The sequence below is a fragment of the Callospermophilus lateralis genome, chromosome 5 (genome assembly GCF_048772815.1).
Source record: "Callospermophilus lateralis isolate mCalLat2 chromosome 5, mCalLat2.hap1, whole genome shotgun sequence".
Lineage (NCBI taxonomy): Eukaryota > Metazoa > Chordata > Mammalia > Rodentia > Sciuridae > Callospermophilus > Callospermophilus lateralis.
The window spans coordinates 149,988,628-150,011,776 of record NC_135309.1 but is presented as its reverse complement, the minus strand read 5'-3'; the positions used below and the strand labels follow the sequence as shown (position 1 = coordinate 150,011,776).

The following is a 23,149-nucleotide window of genomic DNA, read 5'->3' as shown; positions in this document are numbered from 1 at the left end:
ATGCATTCGTTTTCAACCTGTGAAATTAGAAAAGTACAAATTCTAGTTAAATTTTATCTGACAGAGAACTACAAAAAAAAATCCAGTATAAACAGGAAAATATTATACTTTTCATATAAAAAAAATGCTACAAAACTTCTTCTGAGTCTCATGCAAGAAGTCTTACTCTTCTCCAAGGTTATAACAGAATCTTTTTTTTTTTTTTTGTAGTTGTAGATGGACAGCATGACTATTTTATTTGTTTATTTTTATGTGGTGCTGAGGATCAAACCCAGTGCCTCACACATGCAAGGCAAGCACTCTGCCACTGAGCCACAGTCCCAGTCCTAATAACAGAATATTTATTAAGAGAAAGAACCTGAAAAAGTATTTTTGGAATCAAAAAGGAAGTATGGGCATCAGCTAAAGGACAAAGTCAAGAACATTAGTAAGCCAAGATCACAAGGTCTCTGGAGAAGAGCCACAGATGTGAAGACACCAATCCCACATCTGAGCAGGTGGTAGGGATTGTCCTATCAACGTGAGTCCACAAAGCATGAATTCAGTGGCAGGTCTTGCTTCTCACAAAAACCAGGCAATGTAGTAGCAACATAGTTAGGAAGTAAGCTAAGCTGACTGGGAAGCCAGTTACTGGGTTTAAATACCCTTCTTATTCATACCCTTGAATGAGTCACATCATAGCACGGGAGTCTCCATGGGACAGGCATCAGAGTGCCTATCTCACTGGGTAGTAGTATAATTGGTAACCCATAACTCACTTTTCCTGAGAAGGCATCCAATGAATTAAGCTACTGTTTCAAGTATTATATAGCAAGCAAACCTGTGGTAGTGAAGATTTTTTAAAGGACTTGTGATAAAGAACAGAAGTAAATAAAATTCTTCTTTAAAACATTTAGATTCCTAGAATATCAGTAAATTCCTCATTCATTTTTTTCCTCAAGAAATATGGTTTAATCTGAGAAACAGGAAAGATTATATTCTAAACCAACACGCCCTGGAGATAATCCATAATGATAATGATTGACTCGGAGTATTATTTAAAAGATATAAGCAGAAATTTTTTAAACCACGTGAGATTTTGAATAGAAAGTAATGTATTCTTGCAATTAAATTTTAAAGCTCAAAAGTTTAAGTTAACTACATGTTATTTCTCCATTAAAATCCCTAAAATGCTTTTAGATAACATTTTTTTTAATACTGTACCACTCTGTTTGACTTTTCCGAAGTTCACATAAAATAGAACTCTGTATTCTCCTCCTAAGGATCCAGACTGCAGGTAATGTGTCCCATACTGATCAATTAATCTTCGGTAGGCACTGTAGTCATACACAGAGGGAAGGTGGGAAAGTTCCTTCCAGAATGGCTCAGCAAGTTGTAAAAATTCTGGATTGTTATTAATGAACTGAGCCACTTCAACAGTGTTCTGAATAACCAATAATTGATAACTCTATAAGGAGAGGAAAGAGTAAAAGCAGTTTTAAGTGGAATGTTAAAAAAATCATTCCCTATCCAATATCTCCATCACCTGCAACCTCCAATCAACTAAGATAGATTTTTCTACGTGTACATGAGGAGGTCTCTTCTGGGTCCTCCTTCATGAAGCAATCTGAGCAATTTTGAAGTCCCAAATAAGAATAATACCTGGGTGACACCATGATAACTCATTTTATACATGACTCCCAAAACCCCAAGATCAAGTTACTATGCCCTCCTCAACTAAGAAAAAAGAATCAAGTTCACCAACTGCTCAACAATCCTATAAATAAGCATATAAAATAATGTGTTCCTAGGGTCCACACCTTGACCATGACTTGCAGGTAAGATGACTGTATAATTTATCTCTCAGACAGAGAATTGACAAGTAAAGTTACTTTACAACAGATCTTTCAAACACTTCCTAAGCATTTCTTTTTTTAACAATACCCAAGATGTTGGATACCTTATATCAAATTCCCACTGTGTGAAAAATGTAATAATATGAAGATGGTAAATATTTTTAACAGTTCACATTCTCATACCTCCTTAGTTAATAAAATAAATAAAATCAGCATTCCTGTTAACTTTCTTGTATGATTTATTAACCAAACTACTGGCTCTAAGGGTGAGATAAAATGTGTGGATTGTGAAAGTGATCAACCTGATAAATTCTTCTACTAATTTATCAATTAGTACAATTCATTTCAACTGCTCAATATGAAAGTTTTTGTATCTCAAAACAACAAAGATTTTAAAAGTAAGCCTTATAATCCTCAAATAATAAGAATTTTGGTATTTCAAAAGTAATAAAGTATTTTAAGAATCTTCATATACCTTCTAAAAATTCTCTGTCAATAGCAAAAGCATTTATGGATTTTTTTACACTGTATATAACACTTAAAATAGTAACATCAGTAATCATGAATGAGAAATTTAGGATAGTTTAAAATAGAAGATTTTGAGATAAGTTTTTTAAGATTTTCAAATAAGTACAAATAGTTTAACGAGAAAACAAGAATACAAATACATATATTGTCAAAGAGAATTAATAAGACAGCATTATACCTTTAAAGAAATTTGTTGTACTGTCTCCTAAAGAAATGCTATTGCCTTAATTAAATAGGAAAACTGATCATTTCATAAATGCACTTTGCAAATGTCAGCAATACCTAAAACTGGAAAAATATGGAAAAGTTAGCTGATATTTCATACTAACCTTTTTCTTATAGATTTCATTGAAATTTGACTTATAACTGTGTGAAGCAGATGATGAAGAATGAAAAAAGGAAGAGCTCTTACTGGAAGATGTATGTTCTTCAGATGTTTGTTTTACATAAGACCAACTACTGTTGTAAAATTCATAATTAAAATCATTATTTACTTTCACCTACAAAGAAAATAAAGAAAAAATGCAATGACCAAATTAAGGTCTTAGATATACCCAAGATACTTTTGTCATGGGTCCTTTAACATGGATGCTTTCTTCATATAATCTTCTGAAAATTACAAGCTTTGCATTGATCCAAACCAACTGTGGTTCTCACTAAGATCAGCCCAGTGTGAGTAAAAAGGCAAGAGATCATTCCATAATTACACTTTATGAAGAAAGAGACATGGCATCAATGATGGCAAACCCAAGCGATTCACAAAACACATCTGTGCACACACATCTTTCATTTTCCATGAATGTCAGCATTCCTAAAAGTGAACAAATTTCCACAACTACACTAGCAGAGAATCACAGGCATTTGGCTCTTGGTTTTCCACCTAATAGGAACAGATACAAAAAGGTGGTATGAACAATGAGATCATAGGGACTTTGTTTTGGAATGTTCTATGTGAAATGATAGTGGAGTTAACTTTGTATTTGACTTAAAAGAATACTAAAATTCGATAGTATTTCCTGGGCTAAATGACATGAAATAAGGACATCCCTAAAGAATTTTAAAGCCAATCATAAGTTAGTTACACTTGGCTGATAAGTAACAGTGCCAGCTTTCATAGAGGTGACAATTATTCATTTATCCTGAATTTCACATTACATTAAGCGTGAAAATGAAATGCCCACAAGGGCTAACAAGTATTATAATTATTGGACACTTCTAGAGGAGTCTTATTAGTAAAAAAAAATGAGCACATATCCTGTCTAAAAGGGACACCCAGCAATTGAACCCATCAGAGGATCACATCATCTGACAACTAGCTCGAGTACTGACAGAGTGGCTGACTTTGTTTCAAGAGAATACTTATCTAAAAATCCCTTATTTTTTGAAATTATAAGCAACAGATTTGCTAAAAATGCCAAACTTCATGAGAATAAAACAAAACATGCAAGGAGACACCCTCTCATGATGTCTATTCTTTACAAATATTTAGACTAGGAACTCTCCTTCCACTCCCATTTGCATTTTTATTATATGTCTGCACACATCTGTGTTTGAGACCAAACCACAAGTAAGCATAGAGAAAGTAGAAAAGATGGATATAATACAGTTTAAAAAAAAACTAAAAGGAAAGAAAATTACAGAATAGAATATAATCATCCTAAATAATGCATGTGCAGACAAAATAATCACTGTTGCATTAAATGAGACAGGAGATGTAAATGTGAAAACCCTATTAACTCTAACCATGCAACTATATCTCTAGCCAAAAAAAAAAAAAACACTAGAAGAAAATAGGCCAAAATGCAACAAAATATTATATAACTTTTACCACATATTGAAAATCATGCATATTTATCAAAATGCTGAAAAATAAGATGGATCTAATCAGAATTTTTATAGCATCATTTTTATTATAGTATGAAACTGGGTTGTTAAAAAAAATCACAAAAATTCAACTCAGGCCAAAATGGATACTATATACTGTTCATTTATTTTGATTGATAAAAAGAAGGCATCATTCGAAGTTTTATTAGAAATTTTTACAGTCACTAGATAGTATCTCAGTACAATCTGGTTCTGGAGAAACATAAAATTTAACTTTTTATAGCTTTTGAGAGAGACGTATCATCTATCTCACTTCTGAAGGGGAAAAAAAAGCCTCTTTTCCCCTATCTTTAGATCCAAAATTCAAATATTTGATTCCTTTGGACTGGGGTACAACTCAGTGGTGTGCACTTGCCTGGCTAAAGCAAAGCAAAAAAAAAAAAAAAAAAAATTGATTCCTGATACATTTAAATGAGCCTCTTGGCTGCTTTAGTGCATCATCTCCTGACTCCCATCTACCCTGTGCACAGCTGCAGGAACCATCTTTTCAAGGTAATGTGGTCTTCCTAAGTTTTCTTTAACTAATACTCTTCTTCTTCCATCTTAGGTCCTAAATTCTCCTAGGCTAATCTGTTCTCTGATATCACCAATTCAAGCATCCAACACTCTAATGTTCCTTACTCTTTCACTCTCATTTTGTTATTGCCACATCTGCTATTTAATTCTTAGAGATGTGTTCTTTGACTCATTCTCCCTTCTATCAGCATTTTCTACTTTTTACTTTCTTCTTGTTTCAGCTTAATCTTCACGGTTCTTTCCTAATTGTGGTCTTCTCCTTCTAAACCTGCCCTTATCCATCGCATTGAATTGTATGTTTCTTTAGCCATTGGTTCTTGTGGAAAACGCATTCATGTCCCTGATTGCTGGCTCTCCATCATCCTCCATCCTTCACCAGGCTTCCATAAGCCACTACTGCTTCCCTTAAGGGTTAGCAGTACCGTTCAGTGACCAGGTTTCTTTCTTCAGGTCTGCCACCCTCCAATCCATTCTACACTCTCCAAAAGAGTGGCATCATAGAATTCCCTTCTTAAACTCTCCAGTGGCTATTTGGTCACCCAAACTGCTTACCTCACCTGAAAAAAAAAATCTTTTTTTTTACTTTCCTGATCACTCAAAACCTCATTTCCTGCAACTCCTCACACTTCACTCTGCAATGTAGTCAGTTTGATCTTCTTTCCATTACTCTGAAGTGCCCTTCCTTCTCTCTTGTTCTTTCTTCACGTCATTACTCTCCTTCTCCTTCTTTTGCTCTCTTTTTAAATATAGATAATATATAGACATGTAGATATATTATAGGTGTTTATATCTATGTACATATAGATACAGAGATCGATACATAGAGATACATAGCCTATAAATGTAGTATCGGAGCCAGACTTCTAGAATTCAACCCTGATGTTTGTCATCTGCTCGTAAGATCATGGATAAGCTATTTAACATTTATTTGCCTCAATTTCCTCATCTATGAAATAAGAAACAGCTTTCTGGTTTTTAGTTTCAGATTTTCTTCCTTAACTGTATCTACTCTTGCAGAGAGATCTTCAAGTATGTGTTAGAGTTCCAACACTTGATAAATAAATCCTGGGTTTTTTTCCAAAAAAAAAAAAAAGAAAGAAAGAAAGAGAGGAAGAAAGAAAGAAAGAGAGAGAGAGAGAGAGAGAGAGAGAAAGAAAGAAACAGTAATACTACCTTCTTGGGTTGTTACAGATTGAGTACCCTTTATCCAAACTGTTTGGAATGAGAAGTGTTTTGGATTTCAATCTTTTTTGAATTTTGGAATGTTTTCATATACATAGTGAGATACTTGGGTATGGGACAAGTCTGAGCACAAAGTTTTTCTGTGCTTCACATGTACCTTGTACATATGGCCTGAAGGTAAATTTAAACAATATTTATAATAATTTCATGCATAAAACAAAGTTTCATGTTGTGGAATTTTCCATTTGTTGCTTCATGTCATTGTTCAAAAGGTTTCATATTTTAGAGCATTTCAAATTTTGGATTTTTCAGATGAAGGATGCTCAACCTGTATAAGAAGAAAAGATGTGAAGCTCTCAGAACAGAGCTTATTAGTGTACGTTTCTTAAATGTGAGCTATTTTTATCATCACCCAAATTATTTTTCCAGTCAAAAGGTAGATTTAGAAATCTCAGGTATGTAGTCCTCAGAGAAGCAGCAGAGGCTCCAATAATTTAGCATTAGTGAAAATTGCCTTTATAATATGTTTTTGTTATTCATTTCATATACAAATGGGATCTCCAAAAAATATCACAAAGTGAGGCTAGGGGTGTGGCTCAGTGGTAGAGAGCTTACATAGCATGTATGAGGCACTGGGTTTGGTTCTCAGCACCACATATAAATAAATGAATAAAATAAAGGTCCATCAACATCTGGAAACATTTTTTTAAAAAATCAAAAAGTATATTCATGATCAAATGCAGGAGAACCCATGACGTGAGTCCAGCTTGGCTTTTAATGCACTTGCATCTGCAATGAACATCACAATCTTTCACCTATCTCCCAGACTAGCTGCACAGAGAGGCACCTTCCCAAGTAGCCATGAGGTTTAGGTTTCAAAGTTCTTCCTTGTTGCATGGAAAGTATGAATAAGCAGAGAATGTGCATGACATCAAACTCTGTGGCTTACTCAAAAAGAAACAAGGTATGCCATAAAAAGGCTACAATGCTAACCCCCAAAGATTGTAAGAGAGACCAACTCATTCTGCTTTATGTTTATTTAGAGACATGTGTGTTGCAATAAGTCAAAGTCCCCTCTACCAGTGAGCCCAGGTCAGTGCATTTGAGCTATGGAGAATATGCACCGCTTCCATGTCCACATTGGGGTTTAGCCCTCGGATGACTGGCTCACAGCCTGTTGTTTCCACCCCACTTCCCTCAGGCTGGATCCTCAAAACATCACTATTCCTCACTCAATAACAGGCTATAATTTCTGTCTACTTCTGACAAACACCTTCACATTCAGTGAGTAGAAAGGAATTTCAGATGTCAATCCAAAAACCAAGCCCTGCTGAGGAAAATGAATGTCAAGATCAGGCTGTTATTAAATTATTCATCTTCTTCAGAAGCTGCAGACTCCTAACATGTCTACCTCCCAACTAAATCAGAAATACACATGCTCCTTATTGCCTCTGCTTTGGAACTTTCTAAATTTGACCCTTGAGAAAAATCACATGCAATTTGTCCCCCTTTATAATTATGAAAGAATTAGCAGCACATCCCCCTAAGAATAGAGGAAGAAAAATTATCAACACGTACGTATCTCGTGTTCTCTCTTCTGGTCAAAGTTTAAATTACAATACTTATTATTCCCCAAATAGAATTTAGAATAGAAAAAGAAATTAAATGTAGTGCATGAAGAGGGTGAAAGGTAATAGAAAAATAAAAAGTTGTAAAATATGACAGACTAGATCCAAGGTCTACTAACTGTTAATTTAGTGATGTGGAGGAAATTGGGCTGAAGTTCTTTGAACTTCAATTTCTACATATATAAAATAGTAAAATATACTTCTCTTCAAAGATATTGTAAAGATTAAACCTACACCAACTGCTTAAGATACACCAGATGCCACAGCAGATATTCAAAAATTGGTAGATACAGTTATATTTTGATCAATTTTATTTCACTTTCATGATTCAACAACCCTTAAGTGTAACTAACTCATTCTACATAAGTTGGAGGATGGGGAGTTTTCCATTTATAATCAAAGCTGCTTTCTGGAGAAGGTTAATCTGGATAAACACAGGGTACTTCTGTCTGAACATCCTAGTAGTTTTGTTTTTAAATTTGGGGGTAATAGATAAGGAGAGCTGAACTGGAAATTTTGTGAATACTCCTAAGAAGGGAAAAAAGAAATGAGAGAGGAAATGTTGGAAGAGGACATCAAGAGGCAAAAATAGAATATGACCAGAAACTTCTGAGGCTGTAGAGGGAGATTTTGAGATGGAAGGTGCCAACTAAGGTAGCCTGAAGCATTTGCACCACTGCATCGGAATATCTTTCCTCCATTTTTCCTCCAAATCTGCAGGAAAATTCCCTAAAGCTATAACTGTTTTGGATGAGTAGATTTTGTGTTGATATAAAAGAACACAAAGAGTCTAAATGCACATGACAGAAAAAGCATTCAAAAACCAGAAGTGAGGAACCAAAGGAGACCCCTAGGTATTAAGCAGAGCTAAAAAATCAGACAACACCAACATCATCAAGGATAATGAGCTGACACTCTTCCACACTGGGAAATGGATACAGCCATTTTAGAAATTTTACCCAGTAAAACTTAGTATGTACATATCTAGTTATAAAGCAGCTATTTGAGTTCCAAGCATATGCCCTAAAGAAACTTGAGTTCATTTGTGCAGGATTCATGCACAAGAGTGTTCAAGGCATTTTCACAAGAGAAAATTGAAGACAGAAAAAAAAATGCCATCTGCATCAGCACGAATAAATCTCAAAACCATCATTTTGAACACAGGAGCTTATAAGTCATTGGCTATCCTATTTCTTATGGTGGAGGATGGGTATGTATGGGTATTTGCAATTTGTTCGTCAAATTATACATTCTGCATACATAAAATATTTCAAAATTTAAAAATGAAAGCTTTTTTAAATGAGTTGTCACTGTGGCAGTAGAAGGAGATTATCAAACCACTCATGCCAGAGCCTTAGGTTTAACACTCACACCGGGATAGGCAATCAGGACCTTAGCCCACATAGGATGAGAAGTTGAAATGATGCAAATGGACATGTCAGCTTCTTTCCTAGAACATTCAAGGCTCTGGGTTTGATTTCGAGCATCATAAAATCAACAACAAAAATAATGTCAGCTTGAATGATACAAATTAGAAGTATTACTGCCTGTAACCAAGAGTTAAGCAATAGGGATTCTTTTTAAGCCCACGTAAAACATTTATAAAAATTGACTACAATATGAATATAACCATAAATCCTGCCATTATGTGTAACTATAATTCACCAATATGAATGTGAAAAGGAAAAAAACCTAAATTGTTTTACAAAGGAAAAACATTGCCCATATAATGACCATAACTAAATCTGCAGCAAATACTAAAAAGTTAGTTTCACATAAAAAAAAAATGATCTCTGACAATACACAGATTAGAAATCAATAAAAGTGACATAATTAAGTACCTGAAATGTATAGGAGAGGATATTTCCACTCAGCCTATAGAAATCTCTTCCATCCCCACTGAACACTTTTCTGCATTGACCACCAAAGCTTTTGGTGTTAATGACTCTATTCCTCAACTGACCAGTGAGTGCATTGTAACTGTCAAAAGAAAAACAGACGAAAAGGAAGAGAGGAAAGAGGTAGAGGAGTTAGAGAACAAGGAGGCAAGAAAAGGCACTTAAAAAAACAGGAATAGTACTTGATGAAAAAACATAATTAGAGAACTCTAGAAATTTATATAATACTTTATGATTAAGCACTTCTTTGAGAGAGTGCAAATAAAGAGAACAGCATTCTAATGCACACCATGCATTATCCAACTTCTCCTGCTTACTATAATAGCCAACACTAATAGCTGAGAAAACCCAACTTTTTTAAATCTAAGAACATAGTTGGGAAATACACAAGCCTATTGTATCTATGGCAACAGCTAGTTTTGAATTGGATCTATAGATAAAACCAATACAATTAAGTTTAGTCTGGAGGAGAAAGAGCTTTCTACAGTGAATTTTCAAGTGATTGTCTTTTATTATGCTGAATAGTATATGTCTTAAACTAACTTTACCCTATTCCTCTGTTAATAAATTTTAAAATATTGCAGGAAAATCATATCTATATGCTAAAATAGAGAAAAACCTGAAAACCTTAACTCAAGTAAGATAGCTTCCAAAAGTTCTACAGAATTCTTTTTTAAAGGGTAAACACACGATTGTCCTAAGCTCTCTTAGAAAGCTAGATTCCCAGTCTCTTTTCAGTCTGGGTATTTACTGTAACATACCTCTCTTCTCTCCCTACTCTCTTTCTGATGTCTCTTCATTCTCTTGAGTACAAACCCCCATGACTGAATTGGTTCTCTCCTTCTTCCAGCTCTAACTCCAATAGGGTGACCAAATGTCCAGATTTCCGTAAGACTGAGAGGTTCCCCTAGTTGCAGGAGCTATAGTTCTAAAACCAGGACAGTCTCAAAACAATAGGTCACTCTGTATCTTGCTACTTGTATCTATAGATATACAGACATGAATTTTAAAATTGTTTCAGAATGTGGCAAAGAACTTTGAGCCAATGAAAAGATTTGGTTATTTGATGATTTGTTAGTAGACCCACCAGACCATGAAATTAAAAGCTGCAACCCTTGATATACTCAGGAGGCTTCTCAGCACCTTACCCATTGCCAGTAAGTTCTATGTTGGGAGGAGGTTTATCAGTGTCACACGAAGTTCTGCTTTCTAAGTTCTCGCATCTGTCTTCATCAGCACCATCCTCTTCACAATCAGAATCCCCATTGCAAACCAATGATTTGCTGATACATTGTCCTGAACAAAAAAGAAGCTCCCATACATATTTAAAAGAGGGAAAAGAGGCAACACTACCTGGATCAAAATTGTTTTGTCCCTCACCCCCAATACTGTATTAATGTGAATTTCAGATAAATGCTCAGATTGGCTAGCAAAGGACTAGTGGTAGTTTTGGTCTCCATGTTGCAGAACACTGAATTACTTCCTGTATAATTACTTTTAATTTTGCCATACACAAAATTAAAAATAGGACCTGAACTCAAAATTCTTAGTTCTCACACAAAATCAGCAAGCAGTTTTGTCTAAATCCTCCAAAATTCATACAAATCTAATTACTTAGAAGGTAGATTGACACCTGCCCTTCAACTTTTGATTTCTTTTCTGAACCTATTAGCCAAGATGCCAAATTTGTGTATTTCTTGGTGATTTCAAATTATAATCTTTAGCATCTAAACTGTGTAAAACCCATTGGAGTATAAAAGTGAATAAAAACGGTGTTTGTCAGACTGTTCAAATGCTTTAAATTCTAATAAGGAAGGCTATACAGACATAAATCACTACAATTCAGCAGCATAATTGTAATGATAGCTATAAGCCCAGGATACTAAGAAAGCACTGGAGGTACCAGATGATGGAGCCCCTGCATCATTTCTACCTATTCTCTTAATACTTCTCTGTGTCCTAGTCACACTGGGCCATTTGCATGAATAAAAGGCCATGCTTCCTCTCATCTCCAATAATCTTACACTTACCTTTTTCTCTGCCTGGGAGGATTTTCTTATCCTTCAAGAATCAAGTTAAATACATTTCCCTTCTGAACACTATTCCTATCCCACAAATTATGATGTATGGTTTTCCTGTGTCCTCATTGGATGCTTTGTGAACAAGTGTCCTCATAGAGTAGCATATATTCCACTCTCCTGTCACTCAATTCAATGCAGCAGACATTCATTGAGAGCATGCTATATACTAGGCATTCCGGGTGCCAAAACAAAAGAAATACCATCTGTATCTTCAAGGAGTTCAGAGTCCACCAAAGAAATATCCAGGCCAACAAATAATCCATATTACAGAGAGTATGAGATACACAGTGAACACAGAAGTGATTTGTTAATTATGTCCACCAGTTGAAGGTTTAGGGAATACTTCCCAAAGCAGTTATCATTTGGTTTGGATTTTGAAACCAAAAGAGGATTTTCTAACACAGGGATTCTTTATATACTATCCTGACCCTGAAAATTTAATACTTTTGAGAAGAAGCTATGTGTTTCATTTCTATATTCATCCCCCATCACCATATTTGGATTATAAAAAGAGTAGTACATTTTTATTAAAAGTTATAGAATTAATCTAATTGCATGAATGCAACAGAGACAATAAGTCAAATAATATTCAATGCCAAAACACATCATGCATGGTGTGAGCCATATCATTCCTTGGTTGGCTAATTAGAGATACTTTTCTTGTAAACATAATTATGTGTGCAGGAACATCACTTTTGCTCAATCTCATGTATATACCATACCCCCTCTGCCTCTTTAACAAAAATGCAATGTTAAGAACTGTTTGGGGACTGGAGTTGTAACTCAGTGGTAGAGTACTTGCATAGCATGTGTGAGGCACTGGGTTCGATTCTCAGCACTGCGTATAAATAAATAAAATAAAGATCCATCAATAATAAAAATATTTTTTAAGAGAACGGTTTAGGCCCATTATAAGGCATAATCTTCTTCAAATAATATTCCCACTTTTATAATCAGATGCCTCCCTTGCCTTTGGAGGAATGATAGCTGAAAGTGTGATAATATATCACAAAAATCTTTCTGATATTTGGGGGAAATGAATTTATCAGCCAACATAAATTCAGTAAAAATCAACAAACAAATATTGAGCAAGTAAAACAAATAGCATTTCAATTTGTGGTCTGACCCTATGAAAAACAAATTACCTGAAAAACACCTGAAACGTTCTCCACAGCCCTCTTCTGTAGGACACCCCTGCGTCGGTTCACATGACCGTGTTTCAAAAGCACTTCCGGCACAAGGTTGGCCCCCATGCTGCCCATAAACAGCGATTGAGCGTGTGCGAGTCTAAACACAAAATAGAGAGTGTCTTTATCTTTTTATCTGTAATTTCCTTTTTCTGAGTACTAAAATGTGAGAGGGGAGCTGAGCAAGTGGCTCAGCCAGCCATAGTGTTTGCCTCGCATTCATGAAGCCTTGGGTTCAATCCCCAGCTCTACAAAAATATACACATACATTTTTATATATCTGAGAAGAATTAACACAATTTGCAAAACAATATCCAGGAAATTGTCCTGGTGTTCTACATAAGTAAAACCTAAAAAACTAATGGATGGAATGCATAGATCTTCTTGTCCTTCAGTTCAGTGACACTTGGATTACTATTTAGAGAGAGCTCCCAGCTTTATATTTATTTTCAGGTTTAAGTGGGGAAAAAACAAAAACCTTTTTTAAATGATTCTTTGAAAACGTAAACCTGAAAGAGTGAAGCTTAACTGGGTACACACATAAGCAAATAGATTACAACGTAAAATGTTTTGACCAAGGCTATCTAACAAGAGTTAATTAAATTAGAAATGGTGAAGTAAATTTTACTGGAGTGAAAGTAAGGGTGGCTGGGAAGGGGAATTAAGGTGAAGAGGAGTTAGGCTCACCTTCAGAAAAATGGTAGCAGGTGATTTGAGCTGAACCGTAGACCTTTTTTAAAAAGGCAAGGAAACTAACCCAGAGAGAAATATACTAACATGGAGGCCCAGTTTACAAGACAACCTAAGTGGCCCAAAGGATTACAATGAAATTTTACTAGACAAACAAAAGCATTAACCTGTAAAATGGGAAATATGTGAAAAATGCACCTCTGATGGTAAATTGAGGGAATTATCAAGCTAAATGAAAAACTTAAAACTAATTTGTCCTAAAATTCATGATTCCTCAATCAGTATAAAGACATATCTCTAATATTAAACAAAAATAAAGATCTAGGCCAGGCGCTGTGATATACGCCTCTAATCCCAGTGGCTGGGGAGGCTGAAGCAGGAGAATCCCAAGTTCAAAGCCAGCCTCAGCAAAAGCAAGGGGCTAAGCAACTCAGTGAGACCCTATCTCTAAATAAAATACAAAATAGGACTGGGATGTGGCTTACTTGTTGTTAGGATTGCCTTAGGCCTGAGCCTAAGCAACTCCATTTTAAAAACTCCAGTTTGAAACCTGCAGTCTTACCAGGCACATCCACGGATCCCTCCAGTATGGCCTCAGACAAGTTACTTTCCCTCACCCTGATAAAGAGAGTGTAGCCTCAGGCAGGCTGTCCTCACCTGAGGGAAAGGTGAGAAGATCAGGGTGGAGACCACCAGACCTAATTTCATGACCTCAGGGTAAATGATGTCACTGAGAAATCTGGTGGTAGCTGATAAGGATTGAAAGGCAAGGTCAAAACCCCCCAAAATTTAGTATAAATTATAGAGCAAATGAACAGGGATTCAGCCAGCCGAAACAAGGATGCACTCGAGCTGGAGAGCCTGAAGAGGACCTGACATCCCATCAATTGTCAGGGTTCCTGAACCTCTGAGTGATCCTTGAGAGCCGAGACTCCTCCCTATGATCTCCTCTTCAACGGGTCTTCCGCTCCACCCCAGGAAAAGCCTGCCTTGGTTCAGGACCTGGTCACCACGGTCTGAGTAAGTGTGCATCTGCTGGACATGAAGCCTAAGGCTTAAGACTTTTGAACTTAGCACGAAGAAGGAATGTCTGTCATTAGCCTATCATGATTAAGTGTGTTTTTGCAGTGCTTAGAATTAATCTAGAATTGTTTGCTGTGAATTAATTAATCTAGAATTGTTTGCTGTGAATTGATTATGTCTATTGCAGTGCCTAGCATTAAGGATTGTCGTTTTCTTGATTAAGAACCTATAGAGTGAAACTGTATTGAGTAATTTGAGTGAATAAAGCATTGAAAGGGGCAGAAGTGCATGGACATTCATTATTTCTCCACTCGACTGCATACGTTGCAATTTTGCCCCCTCACAGCACTGGTGGAATGCCCCTGAGTTCAATCCTGGGTACCACTGTCCCCTCACCCCAAAAAAGATCTACAAAATCATTTCCCTATCCACCAGAAACAGAGATGTATCTTTTAGCATTTCTCCCTTCTTCACCCTTCCTCCATTAATAAAAAACGAGCCAAACATCACTTTCAGAATACTTACACCTTGAGCGAAGACCAACAGGGAAGACTGGGTATATCAACCAACTTTGAATTTATCCATCCTCCCTGACTTAGGCTACAAGTGGGGATTCCTTGGTATAAGCATCATAAACTTTGAGTTCTGAATAAATTTGCATCAATTGGAGCTGACTCTGGCTTTTTTCAGTGATCTAAGCAGAGGAACCATGAAAGAGGAATGGAACTTAACAAAGCAGCTTAATACATTTTTAGTTTCTGTTTTTAATTGATTTTTCAAAGGCTCCTTTCCTGAGGTTCCAAAGCATGGATCCTGTCGTTTGTATAAGGAGTGTTTGCTCTCTCCATCCACGACGGTGCCCCCAACGCCACCCACTCTGCACAGGCTCATTCTCACCTGTCAAGTTCTGGTCTTGTGACCCCTTTTTCATTTTTCACTTGTCTCTTTCTGAATAAAAAAAATGTTGCTTTATAATCATTGCATGATGACCTTCGCTCAAAGAAAAAAAAAATACTCTGTCTACTTAGAGTTCTTTCTTGTTTTTAAATTATAAAAATGTTTCATGTTCTCGGTGTTTCTTTGACTTTTGCCTCATTATTCTTGTACCTTGTTGACAGTATGTTAGGTTAAAATGGTATAATACAAAAATACTCTGATGAGATAATCCTATTTTTTAAAATTACAAACACATGGAAATTAAGCTAAAGTAAATACTCAAATACTGATATATGTTTCTCCTAAATAGTAAAATTATGAATACTGTTTTCTTTCCTTACACATCTCTGTATTTTCTTCAATGAATGTCTTATAAAAGAAAACAAAACATATCTTTAGAGTGACTATATAATATCCAGGTCAATTCTAGTATTTTATTTGTACTCTTTGGGAATTAAACTTTAAAATATTGCAAAAAAAAAAAAAAAAGTTGATTTTTTTATGGTTGGTCATTATTTGTGAAGTAAAACAAAGCAACCATTTTGTTATTTGCTAGTGTGTGTTTAAAATAAGAAGAAAAGTTGAAATGATGGAAATGAAACTGATTTTAGATTATCTACTAATTTCATTTCATGCTATTTCTATTTCTCTAATAAAGTTAGTGAGTTGCTTTTAATTTTTAGCCCATAAGCTTTCTTGCCACAGACAAGATCTAGAAAGACTTTTCTTCATGAAAAACAAATGTAGAAATTACTTTTTTATAATATCATTAAACTTAAGTCATACTTTTTCCCTTCAAAACTACTAAAATAATTATCAAAAAAAAACACTAGCACTAATTTTATGAAGATTAAAATTTCACGTCATTTTGGCCATACTTAAGCTGTTTCTGCATATAAGTAACCAAATACAAAGTTTAGTGTTGTCCTACCTGAGTCTTGGTACAGCCACTGCATTCTGACCAAGGGCCATAGGAATCCCACTGGCAGTTGACTGGAGAAGAGGCACTTGTGGTAGTTTCAAAATGTCCATGATAAAACACAAGAAGATAAGCCAGGGAACACAAAGAATAGGCAAGAATAATCAAAAACACTTCAAAAAATATTTTTTCCTAAGGAATATTAAGAGTATTCAAAAGCATAAAAAACGGGCTTATTAGAGAATGACATTTATTAAACATCTACTGTGTGTGAGGTACTGTTAAGACACCAAAGTTGTAAAAATAATAAAAGAGGTAGCTCATTGTTGATAGAGGGAAGGATACAGATACAAATGTTCAATCATAGGACAACAGATCTAATCTAGTAGATATGATAGCACAGATGTTATCGTAACATCTCTGTGTTATGGAAACAGAGAGAAAAGAGTGCTCAGAACTGGGAGGGTAGATGAGAATATACAGGAGGAAGTTAATAGGTTTTTGAGAGGGTTCTGCATAATGAGTTGAAGAGTTATCCAAAAACTTAACTGAGAAATAATTAGCTCTAATAAGACCCTATGAGAAACAGTCTCTTAAAAGCTAGCAAAGGCTAAAGTGACAGTAATTTATATTTAAACATTACCATGCTTATTTAGGCTACTCTTCAAGCACATGCCCAAGTGCAGCAATTTGAGCTTAAATAATTCCACTCAAATAAAGTACACGCAGGAAACAGAGAGTTGGCTCTCATACACTGCTCAACTCTATGAAGGAGGACATTGGATTAGTCCTAAAAAATTGACTTGCCAAAAAATAAAGGGACCAGGATTTTTGGCTTCTGAATTCCTAGCACATCTAGGAATTGTTGGAAAAAACATTTGAATCAAGGTGATGTTTGCATACCTTAAGACTGTTGATTACCCTGAAAATAATCAATCCCTTTCTCTATTATATGCACCTCAAGTTCTTTTATGGAATCAACCTTGGTAACCAGTTTTCCTATGGCATCAATAACTGAGTATATTTGACCCTTAAACAATCTGAACTTACTGTTGTCTATTTTGTGTCCCAGTGAAAAGCAAAGGTGTTCCCCAAATACAGAGATGTAGGACTGAAAGCTAGCTTGGACTTCCCTACATCATCCTGTGCAGGACCCTTAGTACACTCACATTGCAAAGAACCATCTCAGGATCTGAGTCATCCAGTAGACACTAAGGGCCTTCTAACTTCTCAGCATCCCCAGGTCCTAGCACAGCCCTGACACATATTCTAATTGTTCCATAAAATGACCTGACCTGTTCCCATCACCCTGACAGTAAAAACAAAACAAACAAACAAACAAAAAAGTCAGAGGTGGATGATGTTTGCTTTTCCAGGTCCTAAGAGATGATAAAACCATTTTCTAAGAAAACTCTCAACTTTTAAAATCCATAAAATGTTTTGCAAGGATTACACTTAAAGATCAAATAGTACTCTAGGATGTGTGAATCTGCTGGGATTCTCTGAGTCACAGGTAAAATCGTGGTACCAGGACAAAACCTTTGAGATGTTTTAGTCTTTAAGTTTCTTACTTACAGGGAAAAAAAAGTAAAGTAAAAGAATAATAAAACACTCTTTTGATGCCACCAATTTTTCTAAAAATAAGACAGACAAAAAAAAACATGTTGTAGGAATAAATACTCTCAAGCTGCAACCTAAGAATTAGACCACACTAAAAAATTTTCTTAATATTTTTTAATGATTTTCACACACAATCCAAATAATTCTTACCTTGAAAAAACTTGGAACTCTCCTATAAATCCCACAAAAATGAATAAGCTTATTGTCTGGAGAAGAAAAAGAATAAAGCATTACTTTAGATTTCATTTCATTAATGAGTTGAAAACCAAGACATTCATATGTATGTGTATTGCTCTCAAACTATGTGCAATGGAATAAAATCTTAAAAAAAAAAAAAAAAAAAAAGAAGGAAAACCTGTCATTTGCAACAACAGATGATCCTAGAGGTCATTGCATTAAATGAAATAAGCCAAGCACAAAAAGGTAAATGTCATACTTAACAATCTAAAAATATTGAATTCACAGAAGTAGAAAGAATCATCAGGACTGAGAAGGTGGGGTGGGGTGGGGAGGGTTGTTGGGGAGACTGTGGTAAAAGGATATGAAATTTCGATTAGATAAGAAAAATAAGTTCAAGAAATCTGGTGTACAACATGGTGACTATAGTTAATAGCAATGTATTGCATTCTTGATAATTATCACGAGAGTAGATTTTAAGTGTTCTCACCAAAATGTAAGTATGTGAGATAATACATAGATATTCATTAGCTCAACTGAGCCATTCCACAACGTGGACCTATTTTAAAAGATGATGAGCACAGATATATACAATATTTACTTAATTTGTAAAATAAATAATTTTAGGGTAAAAATTGATGTAATTCTCTGGGCCACACCTCCCACTGTTCATTTCTGTAAAGACAACTAGGGTCTGGGCCAGACCACAGACTGACAAATGGAAAATAGTAGAGTTAAAGGGCCTCCAGCATTTCCTGAGGGCCCACCATCTTTTAATTCCTTTCTCCACTTCCTCATCTCTAACTTTAGCATCCTAGAGGACACCCGAGGGGAGAAAATTTGGAAGAAGCATCAGTGATGATGGCTGTGATGTTAATAGGGAAATGAGCTCTGGGAATGAGTAAGCAAAAGTTGAGGGACAGCCTCAGGCAGGGGGCGGTTCTCAGCTTTAGTTCTGTGGGCAGCTCCCTCTGTGTTTAAAACACCCCTGAGGCCTGTTATCATCATCTTTATGGGATAGCACAAATCTAAATATTGAGGACCTGACAAGTTACAAAAATGTATGTAAAATGGGGTTACATTTCATTTGAAAAATCAAGCACATTAAAGAAAAACTAAATCTAGAAAAAAAAATAGAACAAATAATAAAAGTTTATTTCTGGTTGTAAAATTATAGATCATTTCCATTATCTTATTTTCAGTTACATGTATTTTCCTTTTACTGAAAACTTAAAGGTTGAGGTGGTGAGTATAATTCATTTTTTTACAAGTGATTCTCTAAGTATATCAAATAACTCATAACTCAGTGTACAAGTCCTTAAAATTGCTTATCCCACATTTCCAGAGGCCAATATCTTTTGTTTTCTTCCCAAGAACCTCTTTTTCCTCACTGTATCGATGGAGTGTCTTCCCAACAATTTTTCCAGAATCTTCCACTAGCCTTCCCAAATCACCCATCCTCTAATTAGGTATCTTCCTTTCAGTTGTAAAAATCCTACTTGCCTATATCTAGCTTTTATAGCTCTACAAATCTTTCTATTATCCTAACTAGCACCTTCAGGAAGGTAGAAAGGTATCAAGGAGCTGTGAGCAACCTGGAAATGAGTAAAGAAGTTATAAATACTTTTCTGAGTTTTCAACAAACATGTGAGGCATATAATCATCTAAGTTTTTGTTTGTTTGTTTTTTTTAATTATGACCTACATGGGGTTTTTTGTTTTTGTTTTTGTTTTCGTTTTTCAACAATGTGCCTTTTCTCTGTGCTGTCAACTTATTTTTTCCTGCCCCTGGGAAAACACATTTGTATTTTATTGACCACTCTTAAGCATTAACAAATAGTCACATTTTCAGAAATTAAAAATTCTAACTTCAATTTATATTAGTTTAAAATTCCTCACTCCTTCCTATCTCCTAGGTACACATAATGGGGGAGTGGTAAGGTGCACGTCAAAATTCCTACCTCTTACTTTACTTCCCCACTTACCCTTTCTCTCTTTGTCTTCTTCAAGGCCAGAGCAGCAGGAGTGAGAGGGAAAAGGGTCAGAAAGGATCTTGCTTGACTGATCCCACTGGAGTCCAGGATGGTAAATCAGGGTTGTCAGATGTTTAGATGCCGATTCTTCCTCTTCACTGTGGACTCCCTACCAGGCATCCACAACTCACCTCCCTGGCACAAATGACTCATCTCTTTGTTCCTCATTCCTGACTGTCATCACTGCCTGCCCCCTACAGTGCTTTCCACACTATACCATTGTTGGGGTTGCTTCATCCTGCAGGTGGTCAACATCTCAAGCACAATCCCTAAAAACCCACACTTGACTCCCTTCTCAGATCCACTTCTGAACCAGAGGATACCTGCTCATCCTTGTCCTACCAAACTCTGAATACTCAAGCTGTAGCCTCTACAGCCAAGGTGATTGACTCTGCTAAACGCTGACTTTCAATTTCCCAAGTGTGTATAGAATACCATTCCTACATCTTCCACCCTTTAAGGAACAAAATCCTGTGTATTATTGAGAATGGAGATGGCATGAAGGTCACCAGACACATTTGGGGTTACTTTTTTACAGTAGTGCACAGAATGTAAAGCATCCTATACTTTAAAATGTGAGAGCCCTAAATGCTTATTGTTCTTGGCTTTTGACTCTCAGCAGCCAAAACAGGTATAATCAAAAAAATTAATATTCCATTAGATGGATTCACACTCCTCTGGCATGTGTAAGGCACTGGGTTTGATCTTCAGCACCACATAAAAATAAATAAATAAATAAATAAATAAATAAATATTGTGTCCATCTACGATTTGAAAAATACTAAAAAAAAAAAAAAAAAAAAAAAGGGTCAAACATGGAAACCATTTCTAATGTCTTAACAGTTTAGGCTTTCCCAAGTTTCCCTTCAGATTTACTATAAAAATATGACTATCTGCTTTCAAATTCAGGTAGAAATTTTGCATGCAACTTGAAGTGAAATCATTGCATTAATTGTTGATATTCTATCAACCAATTAAAGAACTAAAATATATTTATTATCACAACATTAAAATGCTGTAATAATCAATGACTGTGAACTACATTGTTGAGCATAAAACAATCATTAAGGTGTCTCATCATAGGAAAAATAAGGGAATTGATTGACACTTAATACAAATATTAGGAAAAAACATATTAGAAGACTTTAGCAAAAGCGTAATATTCTTTTTGAGCTAACAAATGCTCTAAATTTTTAAATAAAAATGGAAGACAGAGTAATAGAGATTAAATTATCTCATAGTTCTAAACTTGTTAGATTACTTGGTGTCGTAGCATCATAAAATTAAACAAATTAACTTTGTGATTTATGTTTAACTTTTAATTATTTAATTGCACATGAGGCAAAGGTTATACAAGACCTCTATATTTCTCCTCCTCCAGTCCCATTGGTAAGTGAGCATGGATTCAGTACACAGAGGACCATAGTTATCAAAGAAGCAAATCCAGAAGTTACCAGGTCTGCAAAACTATTGTTCCAGTGCAATAAGGCAACAACTTGAAAGTTTAAATGCAAAAATTTGCGATAAAATTGAACTAGCAATTTCAACTTATTTTGAATCCCAGAAATTCAGTCTATAATAGAGATTTATGTCTTTGATCTTGCCTTTGGTTGAATAGTAATTTTTTAAAAACGTTTATCCATTCTGCATCGGTCCAACGTGTGTATTTGGCAAACTTGGTTTCATTCCATCTTCCATTCATATCTTCTACTCTCACAATCCTAACCTTTCATCCAGGACTTCAAATTCCAAGGTTCCAAATCTGCAAATCAGGTCCCCATTGCGTGGCTCCAAATTAAAACAGACAGATAAACTGGAGAAAATCTTTCCCTAAGAGGTAACAGTAGTGCTATTGTATTACATTATGGCTTTCCCAGGACTTTCATAAACAGTGTCTCCAACTCCCTCTTCCCAGCCCTCTAAACCTATAATTAACTGTAAAAAAAAAGAAAATTAATTCACTTTAGCTGAACTATTTAAAATATATTTAAATAAGGATTTTTTTAAGTCACTCTCAGATCTTTTTCTTTTGTATTTTTTCATGTCTTTATCTTTCTTTGGTTTCTTTCAGTTAAGAATTACCTTTCTTTTGAGATAGGTTCATTTGTAAAAGTAATAAACTTATTATCTTACCTTCATGTTTGGGAAAACTTTTAAGGCAGAAGAGAGGGAAAAGTTTTCCTCTCTAAGGGTACTTTTCAACGGCAGGAAGAGTCCAGCAGGCTGTCCTCGCTCTGCTTCTCCCTGTTCTGGATTATCTTGGCACTTATTTATAAACCAAGTGGTTCTCAGACATAGCTCATACTCCAGCTAGATTCTTCAGAGACATGAAGAGCCTCCTTCTGTACTTAATCTATGACTTGAAGCCAGATGTATTTTATCAGTTTCACAGACCTTAACTACAGCCAGCTGGGACTGTTTGGAAGTTAGAGATAAGTTTCAGAGAAACATATCTGTAAATCAGGAAAGACAGCAAATGTTCTCAGTTCAATATTTAAATGACTTTCAATCCAAGGAGATTCTATATAAGGCAAGGGATAAGCCTCCTTCCTGTTTCAGTGTACTGAACTGAGCAGATGTTTTCATGATTCTCTCAAGAGTGTTATAAACTAAACTTTGGGATTAAACACTTTGTAATAGAAATGATCTTGTCTTCCTCCATTTTCTGTTGCTATAACACAATACCTGAGGCTGGGTCATTTATAAAAAATAGAAGTTTATGGCTTACAGTCCTGAAGGCTGAAAAGATCAAAAGTATGGCCTCAGTATCTGGTGAGGGCCTTCTTGCAGCATCATAACTTGACAGAGGGAATCACACAGTAAAACAAAACAATCCTGCTAACCAGAGTCTCTCTTTCTCACCCTCAAGACCCCCATCTAATCCTAATTACCTTCCCAATGTCCAAATATCATTGACATATGCCTGTGGAAATTAATCATCCAACATATGAACTTCTGGGAACACACACAAACTATAGTAAATCTAAATGTACTTCTGTCACTTAAAATGTAA

General features: G+C 35.4%; 1 protein-coding gene across 1 annotated transcript in view; it reads right to left on the bottom strand.

Annotated features, from left to right (window-relative positions):
• The window catches only part of C7 (complement C7), a 47,386-nt gene extending 25,048 nt beyond the window's left edge, over positions 1 to 22,338 (bottom strand). Inside the window, exons 1-8 of the mRNA XM_076856208.2 lie at positions 22,270 to 22,338; positions 18,078 to 18,133; positions 16,320 to 16,395; positions 12,698 to 12,839; positions 10,620 to 10,767; positions 9,415 to 9,553; positions 2,693 to 2,863; positions 1,204 to 1,447 (exon numbers count right to left, since the gene is read on the bottom strand). Of these exons, the coding sequence (XP_076712323.2) occupies positions 1,204 to 1,447; positions 2,693 to 2,863; positions 9,415 to 9,553; positions 10,620 to 10,767; positions 12,698 to 12,839; positions 16,320 to 16,395; positions 18,078 to 18,133; positions 22,270 to 22,275 (982 nt within the window). The 5' untranslated portion in view covers positions 22,276 to 22,338. The remainder of the gene's footprint in view (positions 1 to 1,203; positions 1,448 to 2,692; positions 2,864 to 9,414; positions 9,554 to 10,619; positions 10,768 to 12,697; positions 12,840 to 16,319; positions 16,396 to 18,077; positions 18,134 to 22,269) is intronic.
• Between the last annotated feature and the right edge of the window lie 811 nt (positions 22,339 to 23,149).